This window comes from Acipenser ruthenus, chromosome 15, assembly GCF_902713425.1.
Source record: "Acipenser ruthenus chromosome 15, fAciRut3.2 maternal haplotype, whole genome shotgun sequence".
NCBI classification, from domain to species: domain Eukaryota; kingdom Metazoa; phylum Chordata; class Actinopteri; order Acipenseriformes; family Acipenseridae; genus Acipenser; species Acipenser ruthenus.
Genome location: NC_081203.1, coordinates 7,438,950 through 7,462,363, shown reverse-complemented (window position 1 = coordinate 7,462,363; position 23,414 = coordinate 7,438,950). Strand labels below are relative to the sequence as shown.

Here is a 23,414-nt window from a genome sequence, read left to right as displayed (position 1 = left end):
CAATCCCAAAAAATCCAGACCAGCATTCCCGAAAATCCGCACATATCAGCAGAAATATTCAAATAACCTCGTCTTCATCGCAAATAGCCCAGGAAATATATCAATTATTTTTAATGTTAGGAAAGTACACAGACAATTTATTTTAATAATGTCAGTACTTTAGCCAAACTGTTGTTGTACTATACATACTGTACTTATTAAATCATGTTTAATACAAAAAAAAATCCACACAGGCCATGTAGCTAAAGTGCACAGTACAAAGCTGTTGCCATTGTGGTTTAAAGATCTTTCATGGTCTTACCAGGATGATGGTACCATACAAACATGCCAGGCGTAGTGTTAACCCAATTTCACTTCCATTTACAGCACCGATTTAAAGGAAGCAGTTTCGGAGCAGTATAATTGTGTTATTAGTTTTAAAGCCCAAACTAACTAAATACAGGATATGAATGGTAAAAAAAATGTCCCGTTGTTTTTTTGTTTTACAACAGAGTAAAGACTAAAGGGATAATTCCCCTTGTCAATGGTGGCTTCACCTACCCTACAGTAAAGTAAAGATATCAAACTACAGGAGCTAAAATGAAGACCCCACCCAGTTATTCTGCATTGCTAGTGTAATGGATCACTTTTGGGATATAATTGCATTTATTATTAAAGCATTTTACCTATTTTTGAGGCATGATGATCTATTCAAGGATAAACAGGCAAAAGGTCTGTGGGGTAAAACGAAGACGCAAACGTTCTGCACCAAACATCTCCAAATGAATTTCAAGACTTTTGGAGCCTTGTATGATAACTATTAAACTTGTAACACTGATCAACAAAATATGAACAATGGAAACAGAAAGTTGAATTCCAAGGAATTTTAGCAAACCAGGATGGATGGTGTCCCAGTGAACTTGCCTCGTTGGTGCTGCATGTGGAGTGCAGGCTGTTCCCACACTGGGACACTCAGCACATTCCCGCACTGATTCCACACAGCTTTCAGAGGCATTCCTGAGGGACGGTTTCCATCTGGTTGTCAGTTGTTATAATAAATGGCAACCATCTTGCAGGAGCCGCATTCTAAACACTCACGGAATACCGGCTGGGGTTTACTGCAGCTCAAATGGCCCTGCTGTTTCAGCACACTTTCACTCATGGCATGGCACTGAACAGTGTGAACAAAGACACAGGCCAAAAGAGTTGAAAACGGACTTACTAGCCCACACTGCGTGACATAATGATTTGAGTGTCTGATCCAGTGTTTCTGTGGGCCACTCCAGCAGGTCGGTTTCTTGTAGGGTTGATCTGTCAAAATCCGCTTGCAACCAGAGCTTTCTTTCCAGTGCTGGCTTTATGCAAACCGTTGCAATAAGACTGTCTTGACTGACTCGTTGGGTTGACCGAAGGAGCTTGTTTATCATTGAGGAACAGTCACGTATCCCAATTTAAACACCTTGCAGATTCGTCACACCAACACAGTGCCGTCCACAGACCCTTCACCCTATTGACAATGTTGGGACAGATGTTTCTAATATCTTTTCTAGCCCTGTTTATAGCGCATGTATTGCTCTTCAGAGCACTTCACAGTCATTTTTTAGCATATGCATTACCCTATTACCTCCCCTGTTCTTTACTATCATAGTATACCACAGTAAACCTTTATAAAACATCCAAAAATAGAATCCATCTGACTTACAGTGCCCTATGAAACACAGTTAACACCCCTGGTAAATGCATCAAGTACAGTAGACATACTGTATATCCTTGCACAGAGCAAACATGCTCTTTAAGTTTACCTTTCACACAGAATGTATACCGAGCACACCTGCATGCGTAGTGAGAACTTCTCTCAAAGTCTTTTCCCATGTGAGTGCTCTGAGAACGTTTTCACGCTTGCAGTTCTTGTAACAGAAATTCTACACAATGATAGGATGTTCTCTTTGCAGTGCATGCAGAATAAAGCTTGGAGCAGCAGTACAGTCTCCAATGAGCAGTGCACTTGTGTTTGTCCTGCACCGAGTCCTGTGTACATCGGCTCTTAACTAGTAAAGGAATCGTTTCTCTGCACGATTGTCTGGATCTCTTCAAGTAGGTAACTGAATCTAAATGAACTGCAGACATGAATAAGGAGGCTCTGCTTGGCTGTCTTGAGGGCTCAGATTGCTGGTACCTAAATATACTGCAGTGCATGAATATTCAAATATTTGAAGAAACACAGCTTGAAATGTATTCAGTGGCATTGTGGACACAAATCTGTAAATGATGTCTGAAATAAAAAGCACCCATTCTACTGTACAGAAGAGTGTTTCTGTCCTTTCTTTAACAGGTCATTTTCTATCTAATGAAAAAATGTAAGAACAATGGGATAATCGTTTAACCATGAAAACTCCATGTTTGTCTAAGCTCTAGACTATAATCACCTTGTACAGTATGTTTCCTCTTTGATCACCTGGAGGGGTGGCGATTGCTTTTACAGCCCATACTGTAGAGCTCGGTACACCACAGATCCAATACCGCACTGATCCGACAGAAAAGGTGTACAATTTGGAATGCAGCAGTAGAGGGATACAGTGTACCATTCAATCGTTCTTTTTTTAATATTCCCTAAGTGTAGAAGTTTTAAGTTACACTGCCAACTCCAATAGAATGCTGATACCTATGCATTAGACCATGCCACTGTCTACATTCTTTCAATAGAAAATCCTGACTTGAAGGAAAATCAGGCAGAAAAGCCGTTTTGTGATGTGTTTCATTTCCTGGACTGCTGCTTGTGGTGTTTTGGGCTTGGCGTTGGAGGCTCTGTGGTTTCTTACTGTGGCTGGGTGATCAGCCGCTTGATTCCCTCAGGCTGTGCTTCTCTAGTTCACATGGCACCCCCACAATCCCTCTCTCTCGCTCTCAATCTCTCTCTCTCTCTCTCTCAATCCCTCTCTCTCTCTCGCTCTCTCTCTCAATCTCTCTCGCTCTCTCTCCCCCTCTCAATCTCTCTTGCTCTCTCTCTCGCTCTCTCCCTCTCTCTCTCTCTCTCATTCTCTCGCTCTCAATCCCTCTCTCTCTCTCTCTCGCTCTCTCTCACACTCTCTCACTCTCTCTCTCGCTCTCAATCTCTCCCCCTCTCAATCTCTCTCTCTCACTCACTCTCGCTCTCTCGCTCTCAATCTCTCTCCCCCTCTCAATCTCTCTCTCTCTTTCTCAATATATCTCTCTCTCTCGCTCTCTCTCTCTCTCTCTCATCCTGGCTGGGAGGATGATGGAATGCATCCCACAGTGAAGCAGCATCCTGGGGGGTGAGGAATGAACACAAAGCTACATCCAGCTTATTCAGGAAACAGAACTGAGTGGGGACAGCTGGAATGAAATCTAAACCATTCGTTAGCACTGGAGGGAGGGCTGATAAATTGTGTTGATCACAAACAGCCAGTCGCAGTTTACATTCATAATTTGAATTACATTTTATTGCTAAGTTAATCAATATACAGTACCAACGCAAATGACTGGGGGTGACAATTATATTGCCCTTTTTTCCTCACTCAGACCCTTTACTTACTAAATAGCTTGGTACCCCTGAATAGATAATCATGTCCTCTTTAAAAAATATGCTAAATATTGTAATGAGCAAGACATCTCACAAGCAGAACGGTAGCCAGAGATGTTCTCCCTTTTCTACTTTGGAAAGTTTTCAAAAGTATCTATTTGTACTTGTGAAATCCTTAAAGATGAGTACAGAGTAAACATGGTTTTGTTATTTAGGGACCCTGTTGTTACTTTTGTTATGCATGGAGCAAAACAAATGAACCTCTGACCACACTCCAGATTGCATTCCATTCATCCCACCACAGGTTTTCAAAAAACAAGATGAATATGTTTCCAGACGCATGTGTCAGATAGAAACCATGTGTTTCTACCTGTGGTATGCTCAATCGAGATTAGGTTTGTTGTTTTCATACGATTTGGATATGTGTTCAGTTCTGGCAATAAAAAATGAAGCTAGTGAGTAACGGGGCTGCTTCGCTGGTAGAATAATAATTAATTCAGTCCAGGGGTCGTGTAATCCTATTGTAAAATTCCTTTAAGATTTCTCACAGGAGAGTTTTATAAAGACATTCTTTATGATCCTTTGGGAAGTGGCCTCAAGACTTGTGTCATTGTTTAACATACCAATGGAAAAACATTGTACTTGGCAAACTACTACAGTGAAATGTCTTGGACCACAATGTTCTCTTCGTTAAAGGTATAGAAATCCAAACGATGCTTCTTGTATTTGAAAAATGCCACAAAGACCCACGTAAGGCATAGTACAGCATAACGTTTTACTGTTCTCTTAGGCCTGGTATATTTACACACATTAAGGAAATCTTTTTTTGTGCGAAACGTCTGATTAAGGCTTTCACAGCTTACGTTATTAACCACAAACTCAGTGATCCTTTAAATCTTTACAGCACATGCTTGGTCTACACAATAGAGTGTAGACTCTAGACTAGCTGAATCAAATCCAGCAGGTGCAGAATTGTGTGTGATAACAATAGCGCCCCAGTACAGCCTGCATCTCAAAGCATCTTTCAATCAAGGATTGAGTTCTTTTATTTATTTCTTTATTTTATTTTATTAAAATGTATTGCAGTTAGTTGTGCAATGCCTAAACAATATGCCCAATTGCCAGTTGCCCTGAAAGCCTTTTGTGATTCGGTTTTTCTGGGCAATATAGAATAGTCTTCAGTGCAGAAATTCCTACCTACCTATCTGTAAAGTAAAAATATAGTATATTAACTGTGCAACAATGAACAAAAAGAGTAGTTAACAAATGAAATATAAATGACAAAATGAAAAAGGCGTTTCTGACAATATACATCAGAATTGCCTATAGGTTCCTGCTAGTGAAACATTTTTTGTTTTGTTTTGTTTTTAACCAGTATCAAATTCTGAAATTCTGAAAAACTGACCCATGCAGGAGTATTTGCATCATGTACCCCTGTGGTTATGGGTTATGGGTTTGATCAAAGTAATCAGCAATTCGTACATGTCTTTCCAATCAGATTTCACATGCTTATGTCCAAATGTTGCTTTCTCCATGGATATTTAACTACCCAGCTTTTACTTAAGAACTTTACAAGTATGTCATTTTAATGAGAACTCAAACTGGAGTTCCATGACCCAATCAAAATGACCATAGGAAGCAGAATCCCATCAGTCTGTGCAGCAATACATTCAATTGAAATCCTCTGCAGCAGCCAGTGCACTAGCGTGCAGCTGGGAATGTTGCGTGTTCTGTTGTTATAAGTGTAATTGAACTGTGTAGTAAATCTTGGCGTTATTCCTGCGCATTCTTTGTAAAATTATCCTAGGCCACTCTCAAGTAAGATTAGAGTTTTATTTGTAATTACTGATTAACATGAAGGCTGAAGAAAGTGAAATACATACATTTTATTGGTCTTAAGGTTAGAGAAGGGAAAGGCTAGCTGTTGTAAACTGATATAGGTCACCCTCAGGTTTTGTTGCATTTTCCCTTAGCTTTTAACTGTGTAGTTATTTGTGCTACTAGATCATTGAGACACTACTATACAGCCATACAGTGTTTAAAAAGCTTCATTTTAAATTCACTCAGCTGCTGTCAAGTTCAAGCCACTTCATTTCAAGGACTACAGACAGCGGACGTACAAGCCCTGAGAATGTCCTGTGGAGCGAAAATAAATGCTCTCTCCCTGCTGTCCAGAATTGCACTAACAGGATTTCTATTGCAAATGCTCTCTTTCGAACGTTTGTGTTACTATATTGTGCATATGATATTTTGTATGCATGCTCACATTTTTTATATTTACGTTTACTTGGTACTGTTTTACTGTACTACACTGCGTGTGAATCCCAATTAAAATGGCACTCCGCGTCATAATATTTAATAACCTAAATTTGACTGTTTTTCTACACAAATATTGTGAAAACAGACAGAGCTATAAACGTGCATGTGTGAAAAGTAGCTCAATGCTTCTAGTTACATCGTACGGACTCTGAAACCCGCTAACATCAGCTCCTGCATTTATATCCAGCGCACTTTCGCAAGACGTCCATAAAGTTTCGCGAAGCATTTCTGCTTCTGCAAAATATATAAGGTGTATATATAGTAGATATAAGGTGAGGGACCATGGAGAGAGCACAATTTTCCCCGGGGAGACGTCTGTTGTAAAATAAGGCGTCTTATGAGAAACCGTTCATTGTAACTAGTTGACATCCAACAAATAGCATTCAAAATTCTGCCTATCCTCTTCCCCGTGAACCCACGCATCAGTCTTTGCATATCGGGAGCTCCCGACTTGCATTACGCATTGCACAGCAATACATTTAAAGTTTAAAAGATAAAGTTCTGTAACGCTCACCTCAGACCCATAGTACAAAATTCACGTTAGTTTTGTCCATCCTCCAAGTCCAACCTTTATGTCCAACCTCCCCAGAACCACACGCAAGGTACCGTACTCCGTTACTTTAATTCAACAGCAACAGTGCGGCAAATGATGTACTCCGATCCCGCCGTGAGGATCTGACAGCCTCCTGATCCCTCCCAGCTGAGGGAAAGGGAGTGGGAGGTGAGGCGAATCCCAGCCCAGACAGGGAGGGGCTTATTGGGAATGAATGAATACATCTTTGCAGTAGTACCTGCAAAACCATCAAGAAAGTGGATGATTCTCTGAGGGTTACCATTCAACCATGTGCACGGCTGCATTTTATCAATGTAGGTGAGTTTTGGCGATGAGCGGTTCTGAGTGATACATTAGTAACAGTGTCTCAAATGCATGTATGCACTTTATTATCGTGTTCATTAGGTGCTGGGTAAGTGCTGGAGAACTAAGAATGAACTGAGAGTGGTTTTTTAAGATCTGTGAACTTTAAGGAATACTTTATATACCCTTGCATTTTTTATCTTGTTATTTCCCCATGATACAGTATGAGTTACTATTAACAATGAATTACTATTTCTGTTCATTCTTAATAAAGTCCCCAAAATAGTTTTGGGCAGTCTGGGATCAAGCCTGAGCATACTGGCATGGTTGAGTCTCATAAGAGGACAGGACCTTGGGGAAAGGACGACGATGTGGTTCCAACCCAGGAGCTGCTGTGATACCAGCGATTCATGTCCCCTGCAAACCAACACCAATGTTAATATAACCAGCTCCAAGACAACATTAACTTTATCTCTTGTCTGAGGGGCTTTAGACAAGTCGAAGAGTTTAAAAAGACTAAAAAATCTGAGAAAATGTATCCAATCACAGCAGTTTCCATTCATTGCACATCTATAACAAACTATTTTAGATAGTCTTACACTTCCTAGGTTAGGCATTCCAGTCATTAGGGGACACCGCAGGTTGGTTAATGATAGGAGATAAAGGGCTGAAGTAGTGTAGAATTTTACTCTCCAGATGAAATTACCTATAACACTGGAAGTAAGACATGCAAACTGAGAGTTTTCTTTAACCTTCACCTAGTACCAAATATCACTTAAAAAAATGCTTGCTTTAGCATGTGTTTCTCTCTCCATGTTTGTATGTAGGCATTAGAGTCCCCCAAACACAGGACAGTGTGCATTCAGAGTAAATAGCCTGCTTATCTTATGTTGAGTGAATTTTCCAACTATTTTAAACCAGCTGTGAGTTAGCCCGTTGCGCCGCCTAGCCCTCCGCTTTTTAAAATAGGCTCAGCCTTTGTTAGTTGCAGCTGTGGATGACAAGCACACATATCCTGAGCTGAGCTCTGACTGTCTGTGAATCGGTAAAGGACAGGATCTGCACCCTTCCCATCCTCTGTTATTTCTTACCGTAAAATTGGGGCATCAGTTGTGCTTGTGACATTATGGGAGTAAGCCAGATGCTGATTCTGCCAAACTGCCTTTCTATTAATACTGTGTCTGTAGGAAACTGTTTATGAAAGGAGGAAACGTGTACTTGTCTTCAGATGCTTCTCTTGCTTTCGGATTGTTTATTGGGTAAATGGAAAGTAATATTAAGCTGTATTTTAGACCTATTTTTGTCTGCAGTCCACTGGAACCCACTGGCTTCCACATTGCAGCCCAGCACTATAACCACTGAGCTACTCAAACCCACTGCCTTCGACACTGTAGCCCAGCATTCTAAACACTGAGCTACTCAAACCCACTGCCTACCACACTGCAGCCCAGCACTCTAACCACTGAGCTACTCAAACCCACTGACCTCCACACTGCAGCCCAGCACTCTAACCTGTGAGCTACTCAAACCCACTGCCTTCCACACTGCAGCCCAGCTCTCTAACCAATGAGCTACTCAAACCCACTGCCTTCCACACTGCAGCCCAGCACTCTAACCTGTGAGCTACTCAAACCCACTGCCTTCCATGCTGCAGCCCATTGCACTAGCAAAGCTTTTTGTTGGATGTAGCTCTTACACACACACACACACTCTGAAACACACTCCAGATCATTTCAATTAGAACGCACTCCTACTCATTAGTGTGAGATTGTCTTACAGTAAACCCTACAGCCACTGGAGCTGATAAGAATGATTTATTGTGTAGAAGGTGGAGCAAGACCAATTGGATTAGCCTGACTGAATGAGATGCTTTTTCCTATCAGGCGCACAGTACAGTGTTGTTTATTAGACGGCATAATCCTATTTTCACCTTTTCATGTAATTAAGGGTCCTCGTTGTACGCTAATCCTATGTGTTTTACCCTGGGGGTACATTGGCTGGGAAGCATGCTATGGGCTGGGAGAGCGACTCTTCTATAATAAGCAAGTCTCCTGGGTGAGTCTATGAACTGGCAATGGCAGGGGTAGGGTAAAACTTTAATCCAGTTCTTTGTTTCAATCAATTAATAGTCTAGTTTACTTATTGTAACACAGTTGCAACGCATGCATTATCATTCCAGATTCCTGCAACAGCAGAATTAGGATTACATCATTGTTCCTCAAAATAATTGTAGCTAACAAAACAGTTCCATAAATATTACTCATTCTGCACTTAGCCCTTACCATTAGCTACATGTGCTCTCAAATGTGCAGATTTGAAAGAAACACATGCTACAGCACACATGTATTTTCATTTTAAAACCAGATATCTGGTACTACACAGGTTAAAGGAAGATCTCAGTTTCTATGCCTTATTCTTGGATTATCTGTTTGCACTTGCACTTCTTGGGTCATTTACTTCAGCAGTGTCTTCTGGTTCAAAGCATCTTTCTCCCTAAAACCATGTCAGTCAATAGGTACTTGACAGGAAAGAAGCCAGTGAAGGGCTGGGGACAATTTCACTCTCCAGGTGAAATGAATCAGGAAATGTAAGACAGTTTAAAAGCATGGCTTGCAACGATGTATTTTACCTAGTATAGTACTAGAAATGTTATGGAACTATTAAGTTAGCTACAATTGCTTTAAAGCAATACTAGCTTATAAACAACATCTTCAAATTACAGCTCCTGAAGCTAAACAGAAATTTAAAAAGGGACTGACTATTTTCAGAAAGTTGCTAAACATATAGCACATTGCTAAAAATATATATATGAATACAGCACACATTTTGTGGGCACTTACCTCTGGTCTGATTCTGACATCTCCTCACCCGCCTCCTCTACACTGATTGGTGTGGCCTGTTCCTCCCCTGCTTCAGTTTGCTCCAGAACGACACCTGAGTCAGTCTCTATGTCAGATTCTTCAGGCGTTGTCATGGCAGATTGTTTCTGTGGTGCTGCAGACTGTTTCTGTGGTGCAGCTGGTGTTTCTGTGGGGCAATATGGGGATACAGTTGACTGTGGTTTAGAGGTTGGTGTGCTGGGCTGGCTAGATCTGAGCTGGGACATAGTTTTATTTCTGTTGGGTAAAGCTGGTTTTCCTTGGTGGTCTGTATGTGGTTTATCTTGTGATTCTTCAGCAATATTTGGCATTAGAATAGATTCCACGTTACTGTTAGCTGCTGATTCTTCCGTTGTCTTTAGCGAAGCAGACTCTTTTGAATTCTCAGGTGCCGGTGGCGATTCTTTACTTTGGTTGGGTGGTGATTTTGGCTTATCCTGGGTTGTGCCAGACATGGCGCTTAAGAAAGGGGACTCAGCCACAGAATCGGGGCTGGTTCTCTGGCTCTGCTTTCGACTGAGCTCAGCTTTTCCCTTTGACTTTCGGGAGCCCTTGTCCTTGGACTTGTCCTTGCGTGGCATGGTGCCTGTGTGACTGTACATGTCACAGGACCGGGCGTATGTCTGGCCCCGGGTACAGGTGTCCATGTCGTCCATGGTCTTGTTAAAGTTGCCTTCCTCAGGCAGGCTCCCATGGTGCCGCAGGGTCTCTGAAGACTTGTTCTCAGACCCGGAGGAGGAGCGTCTGAAGGAGAGGTTGCCCAGACTCCCAAACCACTTAAAGCCTGGAAGACAGAAACACGATTCAGGAACTAGTTCCTCGCAAAAGGCTGATCACACAAGATTCTGGAAGAGCAGATCCTAAACTCTGGATACACATTTGGAGCATTGGAATGTAGTAAAACAAAAGTAGTAGTTTTATAAAGTAAATGCAGGTTTGTGCTTATAGGCAAGGTAAGTATTTGTTTCCAGCTATTATATTTAGAAATCTAAATACCTGTTTGCATGCTTTGTGTTGCTTTCAAACCCTAGAATGTCAGACCCAAGTAAGGATGCACTAATAGTAGAATTAAAATGTGTTCAGTAAAAACAAGACTAAGTGCTAATGTGGGGTTTGTTTTGAAATCCAGACTCCATGCTGTAAATATTTTGTTTTTGCGTGAGTGCGGTAGCGTGCTTTGACTGGGATGTTGACATCGCTGTCTCAGAAATCAGGAGCCAGACCTCAGGTATTCTAATGAGCTGGGAGGCTGTAAGCGTAGGTGTGCAAAGCAGGGTGGGAGCTGACTGCAGTGCAGGAACACAGAGAGAGGGAGAGAGTAATATAGATGATACCAGAGTCACGTGAAAATACAGGTACTGCCCAATGCCAAGGGGTAATTGAATTTCCTGTCCTCTACTCCAGTGCATGTTTAAAAATACCTACCAGAAAACATTATAACATCAAAGAGGGACTTTAGGCAACTTGCTCACTCCATAGTAAATGCATGACATGGGAAATGTGGCAGTGTAATAATGTAATTGAGAAAATCATAAAATACAGCTATGTACCAAATATTACAACATGACACAAAACATGTGTCTTGTGTCTATGCCATTACCTTAATATTTCAACCAGGTCAATGTCATGGTCAGCAATGCATTTAGCATACAGTGTTTATATAGTACTGCAATGCGAAGTACATTACTGAAATGATTCCTCAATGGCAGCCTTGTAAGATTCATGCTACAAAAGGGTTAATGTTTCTCTTTAAGTTCAGCTGGTACACCAGAGTGTAACCATTAACCTGCCCCCTTGAAACATTCTGTTCAATGTGGTATTTCTTACTGGTGTATTTTTTATACCCACAAGGTTGAAGCATTGCAGGGGGACCGGTTAATGGTTACACTCTGGTGTACTTGCTGTACTTAGAGAGGAGACATGTTTCAGAGCTCAATTGAGACCACAGGGGTGCTTTAAACTTCTGAGTTTTAGAAAGTCCTCAGGATGTGATGACTGAAACAGAAAATGATATACAAAGTGAATCTAAACAAGAAGGCATCTACATTAGTTTAGATAACTGCAATACCTCATGCCCTTGTCAAGCTGATCTTTAAAATGAAGAAAGAAAACAAAACATGGATGTATTAAAGTTTCTCCTCTACCCTTAGCACTTTGTTTTGCCTTTAACATAAAAAAAAAAAAATGGTGCAAACTTTTTACACAGTGGTAATTGCTATGCGAATATGGTCTTCTGTCTTACTAAATGCATGGGAGTCAAGACCGCAGTTGAGCTGCTGGATGAGAGTGGAATAGCAGTGTGATGAGTGAATGGCAATGACTCCCTCTGGGTTGCGGTTACCCGCAATGATGGCATTGCACTGGGAGAGGAATTCACGTGGCTGAGCTTCCCACTGAGTGATGTGAGAGAGGTTAAGAGGAGGGAAACTTGATAAGGGATCAGGTCAGTTAATTATTCCCACTGGAGGTGATGAAAAAACATTAAGTTACTGCAGCCAACTCAGGCTTGGCTCAGATTCCCTGTATAGACAGAACTCTACATTACACATTTTAAAGGAATTACTTAAGCACTGTCCAGCTCTTGAAACTTCGAAACTCTACATAGCTAAAACCAATTGTAAAATGGCAAGAATAGAGGGAGCAATCTCATTGGCTAACAAGTATTCCATCCTGTGCAGATATGTCACCATACCAGCACAGCTTAGAAACGCTGCCTGATTCACTTGACAACCAATTCATTTTGGGAGGGGTGGGGTAGGGTGGAGGTACCATATTATAAAGACAATAACACACTCCAAGGTGTTCAACTATATTGCATTTTTTTTCAACATGGTCACAAGGAATTATGGAAGCAGTTTCAGTGTTCTGTAGCCATTATATACACAATATACCATTCCTACCAACTTCATAAAGACTACATAACTCTACATAGTGTCTAATTCCAATAAAGTGTTTCCCATATTTCTTTCTTTTTAAAAGTCCCTGTAGGACCGGGGTGGCTAATCACCACCCTGGAGATCTATTCCACAGGGTTAACAGGTCCAATGAAATCATTACTACTTTAGGGTTGGATGGATGTGTAATTGGTTCAGTTAAACAATTTATAACAAGGTTTAAACAAAGAGCAGAACTGGAAGTGTTATAGTCATAAAAATAAAACAAAAAAGGATGCTTAACATGATTTATGTTGATTCACACATTCGTTTTTTGGGATTCTGACTTACAGATTGTCCAGCCTTCGCCTCTAAATCAAACAAGCCATTCTGTGGAACTCAGTGAGCCATATATGGCCCTGGTGCGTATTTGCCCATTTCACTTCGACTGCCCTCTCAGTCCCAGCTGCTCGTGTGGAATGCTTTCTCTGCTTATCACTTCCATGGTTGTGATTTTTGGAAGGCTGCAGATTCTCTGTGGGAATGAGTGCCTGGGGAGAGAGCGTGGCTGGCATCTCTGAAGTTAGAAAGCAAACTGCGCAACACTGTTGTTTACAGCTCCATAAGAAGATAAGCAAAAGCTGAGAACATGTGTGTCACAGAGATAGGAGATGCTGCGATACAGTATCTGCTCAAGTGCACAGGCTCATTTCTGCTTTGCACAGTGTAGTTGACACATAGCTGATAACCAAATCAAGCAACAGTTTTCATTAAAGTTTTTGCATATTTATAAAGTTATTGCTTTTGCAGTTTGTTTTGCATGTTTGGTCATTTTGTTGCTTTTTTGAATTTTTTGTGCAGAAATTAAATGTCAGCTCATCAGTTGCCCAAAAGTACACCCCAGAGCTGTCAGCGATGTGCGATGACTCAATGAATCAGACAGCTGTGCGGGTGATGTGAGTCATGTGATTTAGCTTGCCTACACCACTGGCCAGCTGTCTTGGCTGTCATGACTGATATTGCAACTTTCATATCTTACTGAACACATGTCGGGGATGCCATGTGTATAACATGTCATGTAACACACAAAAGTATGTGCTACATATCCCAGGTGTATCAGTATTTAATGTGGCTAGGAGTGTTTGAATTCCATCAAGAAAACTCATCATTAATAAATAAAAAACGGTTGTTTGTTCATGTGCTAAAAAGTCTAGGAAACATTTGTATGTATATTTCACCCAAATAAGCTAATTACTATAGATAACTCTGCAGACAAAAATAGAAATGGGAGTTTTTGTGAACTGAAAAGAACAGGTTCCCCCGGTAGCTTGATCTAATGAGTATGACATATCAAAATGAATGGTTTGATACATGGAAATGTGTCATTCATATAGTCAGTGGCAGAGAAATGGTTCATTTATGCTGGATTGCCACCTGTAATGGAACTTTTTTAGAGAATACAGCATAGCAGAATACCAAGACTTTCTGAAACTGAGTGGTCTGCATGACTAATATGGTCAGAGATTAAACAAATGTGGCACTGAAATGGTTAATGCTCACAGGACACCCCCTGTAATGGAACTTTATTGAGGTAATAATGGAATAGAAATGTGCACCAACGATAAAGGGGATTGTTAACATGACCACATTAGGGCTAAGAGACGATCCCCTAGTTAGAATGTAAGGCCTTGTCCTGGGGGATTGTGGTCAGGCTGAGCTGGAAAGCACACTGGAATGTAAACATCTTGACTGAAACATGTGGTGGTGATTATGCTGCCATCTCTGGATTGTCTTATGAAGTGGCTGCTTGAATATATAAATACCAGGTGCCTGCCTCAGGGTAGGATGATGTGATGCTGAAACAATGTCTATGGATTGCATTGTTTTATACCATGAAAACGATTTGATCCGTCTCTGGAAATGTGCCTTTTAAATAGGGCCCATAGTTTTGTGGGAGGATGAAATCGAAGTGAGAATAAAGCCAGTGAAATAATGAGTTTCTTTTCTACTGGAAATGTCTTTTTTCATTCTTATTATTATTCCTTAAGGTAATTGCAGCTAACAAAATAATTCCATACATCTTTTTCACTTTCAGAATATAGGTTCCAATGATGCAGTTCTGAAAGAAATGCGTCTTATGGCAATTAACATGATATATGGTACTACTTGAGGTTAAAGAAATGTCGCAGTTTCTATACCTTGTTCTCAAGTGGGCTGTGATGCTTGCACTTCGTGGATTATTTCACCTCAGTAGTGTCTTTTGTCCAAAGCATGGCTGAAAGCATGCTAAGTTCATGTGGATAGCATAGTTGGTTATAAGGACAGGAAAGAAACCAGTGAGGTGGACAGTTTCAACTCCTAAGTGAAATAACCAAGCAATTGTAACACTTACTGAAAGCATAGCTTGCAAACCGAGATTTCTTTCACCAAGTGTAGTACCATGTATCATGTTTTAACATGTTTACCACAACATTATGTTTCTTTCAGATCTGGACATTTGAGACCTACTGTATATAACAAATACACGTTCACAACAGGCACGAGTTTTGGAATAATTGCGTTAGCTCCAGTCACTTTAAACGAGTGCTAACTCAAGTGTTTAAATGTATTGTCTCATTATTAGCTTTAGAAATACTAAGAGAAGCAATGGGAAAGGTTTAGACAAGTCTTCCTTTATGTCTTCGACTTCACGACATTCATGTATTTGTTTCTTCTTCATTTCTAATTTGAGCACTGTTCAGTGTTTAACCCTTTCATTCATGGTGACCTCATACAGAGACGAATAGAAAAAGCTCTCTGCAAGTATGGGGAGATATAGAAGTCACAAATGCATTATAGCCCGAGATGAGGCTAGGGGATAGTGTGTTACCTTTGTTACATTATAGCCTCAGATGAGGCTAGGGGATAGTGTGTTACCTTTGTTACATGATAGCCTCAGGCGAGGCTAGGGGATAGTGTGTTACCTCTGTTGCATGATAACCTCACATGAGGCTAGGGGATAGTGTGTTACCTTTGTTGCATCCTCATAGGAGGATGCCATTTCCTCAGGAGGCTGTCTGGTCCAGTGGTTAAAGAACAGGGCTTGTAACCAGGAGGTCCCTGGTTCAAATCCCATCTCAGCCACTTACTCATTGTGTGACCCTGAGTAAGTCACTTAACCTCCTTGTGCTCCGTCTTTCGGGTGAGACGTAGTTGTAAGTGACAATGCTGCTGATGCATAGTTCACACACCCTAGTCTCTGTAAGTCACCTTGGATAAAGGCCTCTGCTAAATAAAATAATAATAATAAAGCAATGAAAAAGAATTAAAACCGTTTTCAATGAAAAATAAATTATTATTATTAATTTCTTAGCAGACACCCTTATCCAGGGCGACTTACAATTGTTACAAGATATCAAATTATTTTTACATACAATTACCCATTTATACAGTTGGGTTTTTACTGGAGCAATCTAGGTAAAGTACCTTGCTCAAGGGTACAGCAGCAGTGTCCTCCACCTGGGATTGAACCCACAACCCTCTGGTCAAGAGTCCAAAGCCCTAACCACTACTCCACACTGCTGCGTATATATTTGTAATAATCTGTGCATGAATTATTCTTCTTATTATTAGCTTTCTTAACATTATTACTGCTTCCTCTCATATTGTGCTGAGAATATTTTAGTACTTCACTTTTCGTAATGTGAATTCAAGATGCAAATATGTGTATGTAAATACAACACTGTACTGTGTCCTGGCTTGCTGTAGGTCACATGGTCTGAATGGGAGACCATTGTGGTGAGTTTAAACTACAACCCATGATTACAAGGAAGCAGGAGTCACGATATGTTTACAGCATTGTCTTTACCTGCATATTTCAAATCGATGTATACAATACAGTACAAGACTCTTCAACAGGAGGATATGGGAAGCAGAGGTAATATTGTTAGTGCTCCTTTAAATACACAGCAACAAAAAAGTAGTTTCCTGGAATGTCACATACTTATTAGTAACTGTCGAGTTATTTTTAGAAGATGTACTAAATTAGATTCTGCTCTCTTTATTGTGATTCCCTCCCTCTGGATCTCCGTGGCGTGACTGAAAGTGACGGCAGCTCTCACTGTTTTGATTGTGAAAGTCTGTGATGTCTTGAATTGGTGCAACACAACACATTAAGTCATGTCTCTGGTCACAATGCCATCCTTTCATATTGAAGCTGATTCATTCAACTGAAAACTCCTCAAAACTCCTGATAGAATGAATGTGCAATAGTTTTGTTGAATGTTTCACCTGTTTGTTTTGGCCACTGTGCCTATTTGTTTGTTTTGTGTGCTTGTTAGTTGTTTGTTTTTGTAAACAAATGTGCACACAAGCAGCAGCTTCTGTCTCTGGGTCTGCTTCCTGGGAATAACACGCCTTGCCACTGACGCTGCCCTTACCACAGACACTCTACACACAACGTATTCATTTATATATAAAAAAACAAAATGATGCCCTCCCTTATAAAGGGTTAGTAGGGGAATTTGTGCAGTGGTTTTGCAGCTTTGCCCATGGTTATACTATTTATTTACCATACCATACTTTTTAATATGCTTTACCTCTTCGGGCTTTAGAGCTCTTACCGGTTTCTAAAAGCTTATCTTTAGTGCTGACTGGTTAAACTTTAACATGTAACGCCTTGTTACTTACAGAGTAAAGAATGTCTTCTCAGACTCACATTCTGTGTTCCTCTTTATAAACTGACAGTGAGTAACAATAGCATGAGGGGAGGAGACTGGCTAGTATCTTTTGCAGAATATTGTTAACAAGCTGGAACTGTTTCCTGAAATCCGGCAGTTTCTGAGGGAGTTCAGACAGAGAGTCTGGCTTGGATAGCTCAGTGAATTACTTAATACCCCCATTCTACAGTTTCATACAAGTGCAGGGCTGCAGCGTGGGTGATAGGAGGGTTACATAGTGCAGTGGTTTAAGTGCTGGCGTGCAGTGTAGTAGATCAGGTTTGAGTAGCTCAGTGGTTATAGTGTTGGGCTGCAGTGTGGAAGGTAGTGGGTGTGAGTAGCTTAGTGGTTAAGAGTGCTGGGCTGCAGTTTGAAATGTAATGCAGCTATTTTTACCATTTGGTCAGGTATCATGAAAAAAACTCACCTACAATAAATACTACAACTAGTTAAATAAATGTTAATCGTATTATCAAGTCCAGACAGCAGTATCTCCTCTATATTCCTGAGACCAGAACGGAGAGGCACTTGTGATGCTTGTAAATGGTGGAGCCCATTGAATCCAGCACAGCTGCAGGTTGAAATAGAAGAACAAAACAACACGATGCAATCTTCACAGACCACTTCAGTTCAAACACCTGCCGCTGGCAAGAGGTAACAAGGATACAGAGTTGAAACAGATCACTGGATAAATCTGTGAGAGGACTGACCTGTTTGAAACAGCCCTCAGCTAAGAAGATCATAGTTAAGTTATCAATAACACTTCTAAATACAGTGCACTTACTGGGTATAACACTGTGTAACTGTTAATAAACAACAGGGTAAGTAGACAGGCTATTGTAGAGAGTGTATACCCACATCTATCGCCTAACATTTAATGCAACCCTGTTTATTTAAAAGGCTCTAACATATAATACAGTATTAGTACCACTATTAATGATTCTTATTTTCACTTTAATTTCAGATTTTAAGTAGATGGGAAGAAAGATTTGAAAGATAAATACATAATGAGCAAATAAGGAAGATTAAAGCAGGCTAATGCAGAGTGTGTTCTTTCTGTTGCAACAGGGCAGAAGAGTTTTACATGCCCCAGTTTAGATAAGAGAGATGTTGTAATCAAGAGTTTACTGTAATACTCCCGGAGGGGGGAAACCGAAACAGGTGGTGATTCAGATTTAGGGTGTTGCTGAAACACTGAAAACCAAGGTCCAAAATAGAATACAAAATAGCTTAAGAAAAACAGTAATCTTGTATTTGTATTAGTTCCTCAATGCTAAACAAAGCCACGCTGTGAGTATTATAACTTCACTGTGCTAGCGGTCTCCACTTGCAGGTTTCTTTTTAAACACAATTGTTGTTTTGATATTTGTTGTGGTCTCATTCAAAATGTGCACAGATCTTGTCCGTCAGTCACGCTCTGCATGGTAAACATGGTAACTGCTTGGAATCTTTCAAATAGACTGTGTGCTGCCTGCAGCAGGGGAAGCAAGCTGAGTTAACCACCCCTAAGAGTCACAAGACCCCCTTATAAGAAGTCCTTGCCCCTTCAATTTCTACCTCTGCAGAGAATGTGTATCACCATGGAGAAACATGGAAAAACATAGGCAAGGTACATAGAAACACTGCAAAAATGATTGGGTTTACATATTCAAAGCTTACTTCCTGCACTCTGGGCTGGCCCCTGTAGCAGCTGGCAGTTTGCAGACTTGGTTCCTGAGTTGCACGCCAGCTGTGAGATTAAGCCCCCCCCCCCCCCCCTCTAAACTGGCATTTCCTACAAAAACAAAGCGGCCAGCCAAGAACAGCCTTCCTCTGCATTTCCAGAGAGTCCCGGAGCTTCAGGGATCTTCCAGTGGCTGTATTTCCTGGTTACACACCTCTTTCCTTTTTCAAAGTTTGCCAAGGTAAATTACAAGCACAGCATGAGGAAAGCATGTTATACTACAGTATACAGTGCTGATTTATCTTGGTAAACTTTAATAAGGTTGGTGCTGATGTGTTGATCTTTTGGGGACAATGCATGTACAAAACAGCACATAGTTCCTTGAATTGATTTTTAGGAATTCCCTGTTACTATACAAAAAAAAAAAAACATTTTTATGAAGTTCAGATGAGCGAATATGAAGAATGAAGTATATGAATGTATAGGTACAAACATTTTTCTAAAATCAACAATTTATCAAACTATCCAAATACAATTGGAAACATCTATAGGAGGCTAGGAATGGATGATGAAGTTGTGGTGCAAGTTATCATGTTCACCTGGTAGAATGTGATATACAGACAGACGAATGGGAGAGTCAGACAGACAGGATCAGTGCATGTGGGTCCCCAATTTCTTTGAGGAGCCTATAAACAGGACCTAATTGAAGACAGAACAATCCTACAGGGCTGCTTACTGCGAAGGAGAACCGGAGATTCCAAATACAGTCATTCTTTTCAGTGGGTTTATCATATATTCATTAAATAGAGTCTAATAATATCTACTCAGCTGTCCTGTGGTGTGGTGTTGTTGCTCTGACAGGGCGTTCTCACAGGTTAGCAGCAGTCCTCACTTCTCACACTGAGATCTCAGCTAAATAAACCACACCACTGACTCGAGACCACATGTTCGAGCTGACAGAGATGATCACCAACCCCAGCCATGGACTGGCTTCTACTGGGGCTCGGCACAGCATGCAGCTTGTCACTCTCACACTCGGGTTCTTGCTAATAAAGGTGCTGGGGAGCGAGATTAAAGAGAACGAAACAACTGTTTCAGTGCAGACAGCCTGGCTGTGCTGAATATCTAAGAATAGCCTGTTTTATTGGTAGGTGAAGGGTGAAAGTGCTGGAGAGCTGAGAATAGAGTTTAGACAAGAGCTCATTATTAAGAAGCAGGGTAATGGCAGTGCTGGAGAGATGAGAATGGAGTGTTTAGACTAGGGGTCACTATTAAGAAGCAGGGTAATGGCAGTGCTGGAGAGATGAGAATGGAGTGTTTAGACTGGGTCATTATTGAGCTACAGGGTATTCATAGTACAAGGTGATCACAGAGAGAACACTGATGTAACGAGTTCCTGCAGTTAGACAATGCACTGGCACTTAGCATTTTTGCTCAAAACAGCTTATTAAAAAGATTTTAAGCTATTCACAAAAAAGGCATTTATAGATGTGACTTGTCTAGCTCTCTGTTTCCAGGACCCCAACAATAACTGAAGATTTCTTGAGTTAAGTCAGGGAGGATCTTGGTAACCATGGAAAGTATTTAAGTGAAGTCTCCCCTCCAGAATGGCTTATAGATTGATCTCTTTGAAGACTGTGCCTGCTGCTAGCAGACCGTATACTGTAACAGCACTGGCACTCCCTGCTGGAATAAACAACACACTCTGCCATGTTTTCAAAGCGTTTACTACAGTCTTTAATAACTCTTACTTTTTGGTATATATCTGTTAATTTTACAAAAACAAAATCCAACCACTCAGTTATATATTTCACGTTTTGTATTCCATTTTGTAACATTAACATGATGAAACATTTTGAGAACCAAGCCCTCCTGGTTTACACTTAATGCATCACCGCAGTAGGGTTTAACTTGCCTTGAGTTTACCACAGTCATTTATTTGCCTCAAAAACTATATACCAAAAAACGTATCCATTGATTCATTCAGCACTTTAACTGAGAAACTCCCATGATCACTGTGTTCTCTATACTGCAGAGCAGAAAAATAAATCATCACTCAATCCTAAATGAAATATCAATGTATATATCAAAAAGTGAAGGCAGACAAGTGTTTCAGCTAGAGTGGTTTTTCTTCAGAAAAGTAAATACATAATCATTGAAAAACAGAAGCCCTGTAAATAAGATTAGTTAAACTTCTGGTCCATATTTTTTGTCTGAACTGTAGCAGATCGTATTACCGCTTGTCTCAAATTGATAACCCTGATTATCTGCAGTCCTCGTTCCCCTGTATCATTTATCAGAACATAAGAACGTTTTCGAATGAGAGGATGCTATTCAGCCCCTCAGCCCATCCAGTTCCTAGTAGCTAATTGATCACAAATCTGTCAAGTCAGGTCTTAAAGAATCCCAGTAATGCAGCATCAACAACATGGCTAGGTAACCCTTTCCATACCCTCTGTCCTACTGTATGTCTGTCTCCACGTTGTCCTCTGGTACAGGTTTCTGCGCTGAGTTTAAAGGGTTTAGCTAGAGTTTGTCAACTCCTTTTAAGATTTGAAAATTCAATTGTATGTTGTAATGTTAATACATGGATTCATGTGGAGGACAACACCAGCAGGAATAACACAGTTTAACGTGTTCCAGAACTCCCTGCAGGGTTTACAGTAAGGAGCGTGTTAACATGCGTTGCAATTCCCTGTGAAATTGGGATTACCAGATTTCCCTAGCGAGCAAGAAGAAACAGCGCTGTGACAAGATGCTGACAGGGTTACACTATATTACTCTGTAGCCCATTACAAAGAAACACAAACCAATCAGCAGCCTGGATTCACAGAACAGAGATCAAGGTAGAAGTCCCCCAGGCTTGCTGCTATTTGACTAAATAGGACTACATGACTTTCTCTGAGACAAAATGAAACAGTAGAATGATTTGTTTTTCATGCCTTCCGATAAATAGAATTTATTTTGATTATTTCTGATTGAACTTTGTTTTGTTTTTAGTTTTTGTACTGAAAAGTGTCATTTTTAAATAAAAAACCAAACTTCTATTTTACTCGGTTCGATATGAAGTGTATAAACGGTATAGGGTTGAAGGCAGTTACCTCTAAATCGGTATATATAAGTTAAATGATGTACATATTCTTGTAATTATGAGACTGGGGCAGCAGTGTGGAGTAGTGGTTAGGGCTCTGGACTCCTGACCAGAGGGTCGTGAGTTCAATCCCCGGTGAGGGACACTGCTGCTGTACCCTTTAGTAAGGTACTTTACGTAGATTGCTCCAGTAAAAACCCAACTGTTTAAATGGGTAATTGTATGTGAAATAATGTATAATGTGATATCTTGTAACAATTATTAGTATTTATTTCTGCTAAGAAATAAATACTAATAATTGTATTACAGAACATCCTGCAAGAATCGCAATACGTCCGTATCGCAGCGTTATATTTTTAAACATATTATCGATGCTTTTGAAATTTCTAATCACACGTCATAAATCAACTGGTGAATTCACTTCTCAACATTTAATGCGGAGCGTTAGCCATATGAAAGCATTTCTCTTCTAAACATCGCAGTGTATCCACTGCTGGTTTCTGTTCCCACAATATGCCACTCGTTTCAATCAGGGCACCAGCACTGTTGTAGGAGGGAGCTTGATCTGGATACACTGCAGTGTTTAGAATAAAAATAAACCTCTTTCTCCTGGCGAACGATCCAGAGTAAAAATTGAACATGTAATTCCCCAGTTGATTTACTTATGATGTGTAAATAGTAAAATATTTAAACTTTTAGGAATATGTTGAAACAATATATTGCTATAGGATTTAGCGGATGATCCACCTGTGGTGATTAACTTCTGGTACGCTGCAATCGGGATTAACAAGTGTACTAACTTTAGTCCAAGCAAGTGGACTAAACCTGCTTAATCCACAAGTTAGACGAATCAAGTGGACTAACTTTGGTACGCAGCAATCGACCCCTAGCAGTCTTATCAGATCCCCGTTGTAATCAGTGACTATGTTAATAAATAATGGAAGGGACTTACTTAGTTTTCGAAAGCTCATGTTGCTGGTCAGTTTGGTTCCTTGGTACAGTTAGTAATCTTTAAAAACAGATCCTCTTCTCTTTCATTTTCAAAGTGACATGCTTAAAGTGTTTGCTCATAATTTGACATAAAACCCACATCCTGATGCACTTCTGCTAAAATGAAGGCGGTTCCAGTGGGTTTCGATATTATAGCTATGTAGAGACTAGTTGTTGTACAACCTTGCCCCCAAAAAACAACAAAAAAAACATGCAGTGGAGTTGGTAAACTGTAGACGTCCGAAAGCATTCATGAAGTTTGGGTGATTTCATGACTTCATGTCTTGGAAAGCTATTTTTTGTCCTCCATTTATACACTAGTCTGATGTCACGTTATAGTTTCAATTGGGTCTCCCCTTATATCAGGTTAAACTAGCATCATAATTTTATTGTTTGCAATGCTTTCTCCAGCATATAAGGGTCTCTCAAGCAGAAACTGCTACTTGTCACAAATTGTGTGTTGATTTTATGATGTGGACAGCTGTTTAGACAATTAAAATAGATTGAAGAACAAAGAAAAAAAACA

At 40.4% G+C, this 23,414-nt stretch overlaps 2 protein-coding genes across 3 annotated transcripts in view; both read right to left on the bottom strand.

Moving 5' to 3' along the window:
• Nucleotides 1–9,980, bottom strand: part of LOC131697534 (SH2 domain-containing protein 3C-like) — a 68,421-nt gene extending 58,441 nt beyond the window's left edge. The window contains exon 1 of one of the 2 annotated variants that reach the window (XM_058987090.1): nucleotides 9,536–9,980. In XM_058987090.1, the coding sequence (XP_058843073.1) occupies nucleotides 9,536–9,885 (350 nt within the window). In that variant the 5' untranslated portion in view covers nucleotides 9,886–9,980. Of the gene's footprint in view, nucleotides 1–6,353; nucleotides 6,546–9,535 lie in introns of those variants that run through there. The other variant, XM_058987092.1, reaches the window with a different exon arrangement.
• LOC117964716 (SH2 domain-containing protein 3C-like) lies at nucleotides 9,908–22,978 on the bottom strand. The gene is made up of 3 exons (XM_058987230.1): nucleotides 22,851–22,978; nucleotides 9,984–10,358; nucleotides 9,908–9,930 (listed from the first exon to the last, which is right to left on the bottom strand). The coding sequence occupies exons 1-3, from the start codon at nucleotides 22,867–22,869 to the stop codon at nucleotides 9,908–9,910; spliced, it is 417 nt and encodes a 138-aa protein (XP_058843213.1). The 5' UTR covers nucleotides 22,870–22,978.
• Nucleotides 22,979–23,414: the final 436 nt, after the last annotated feature.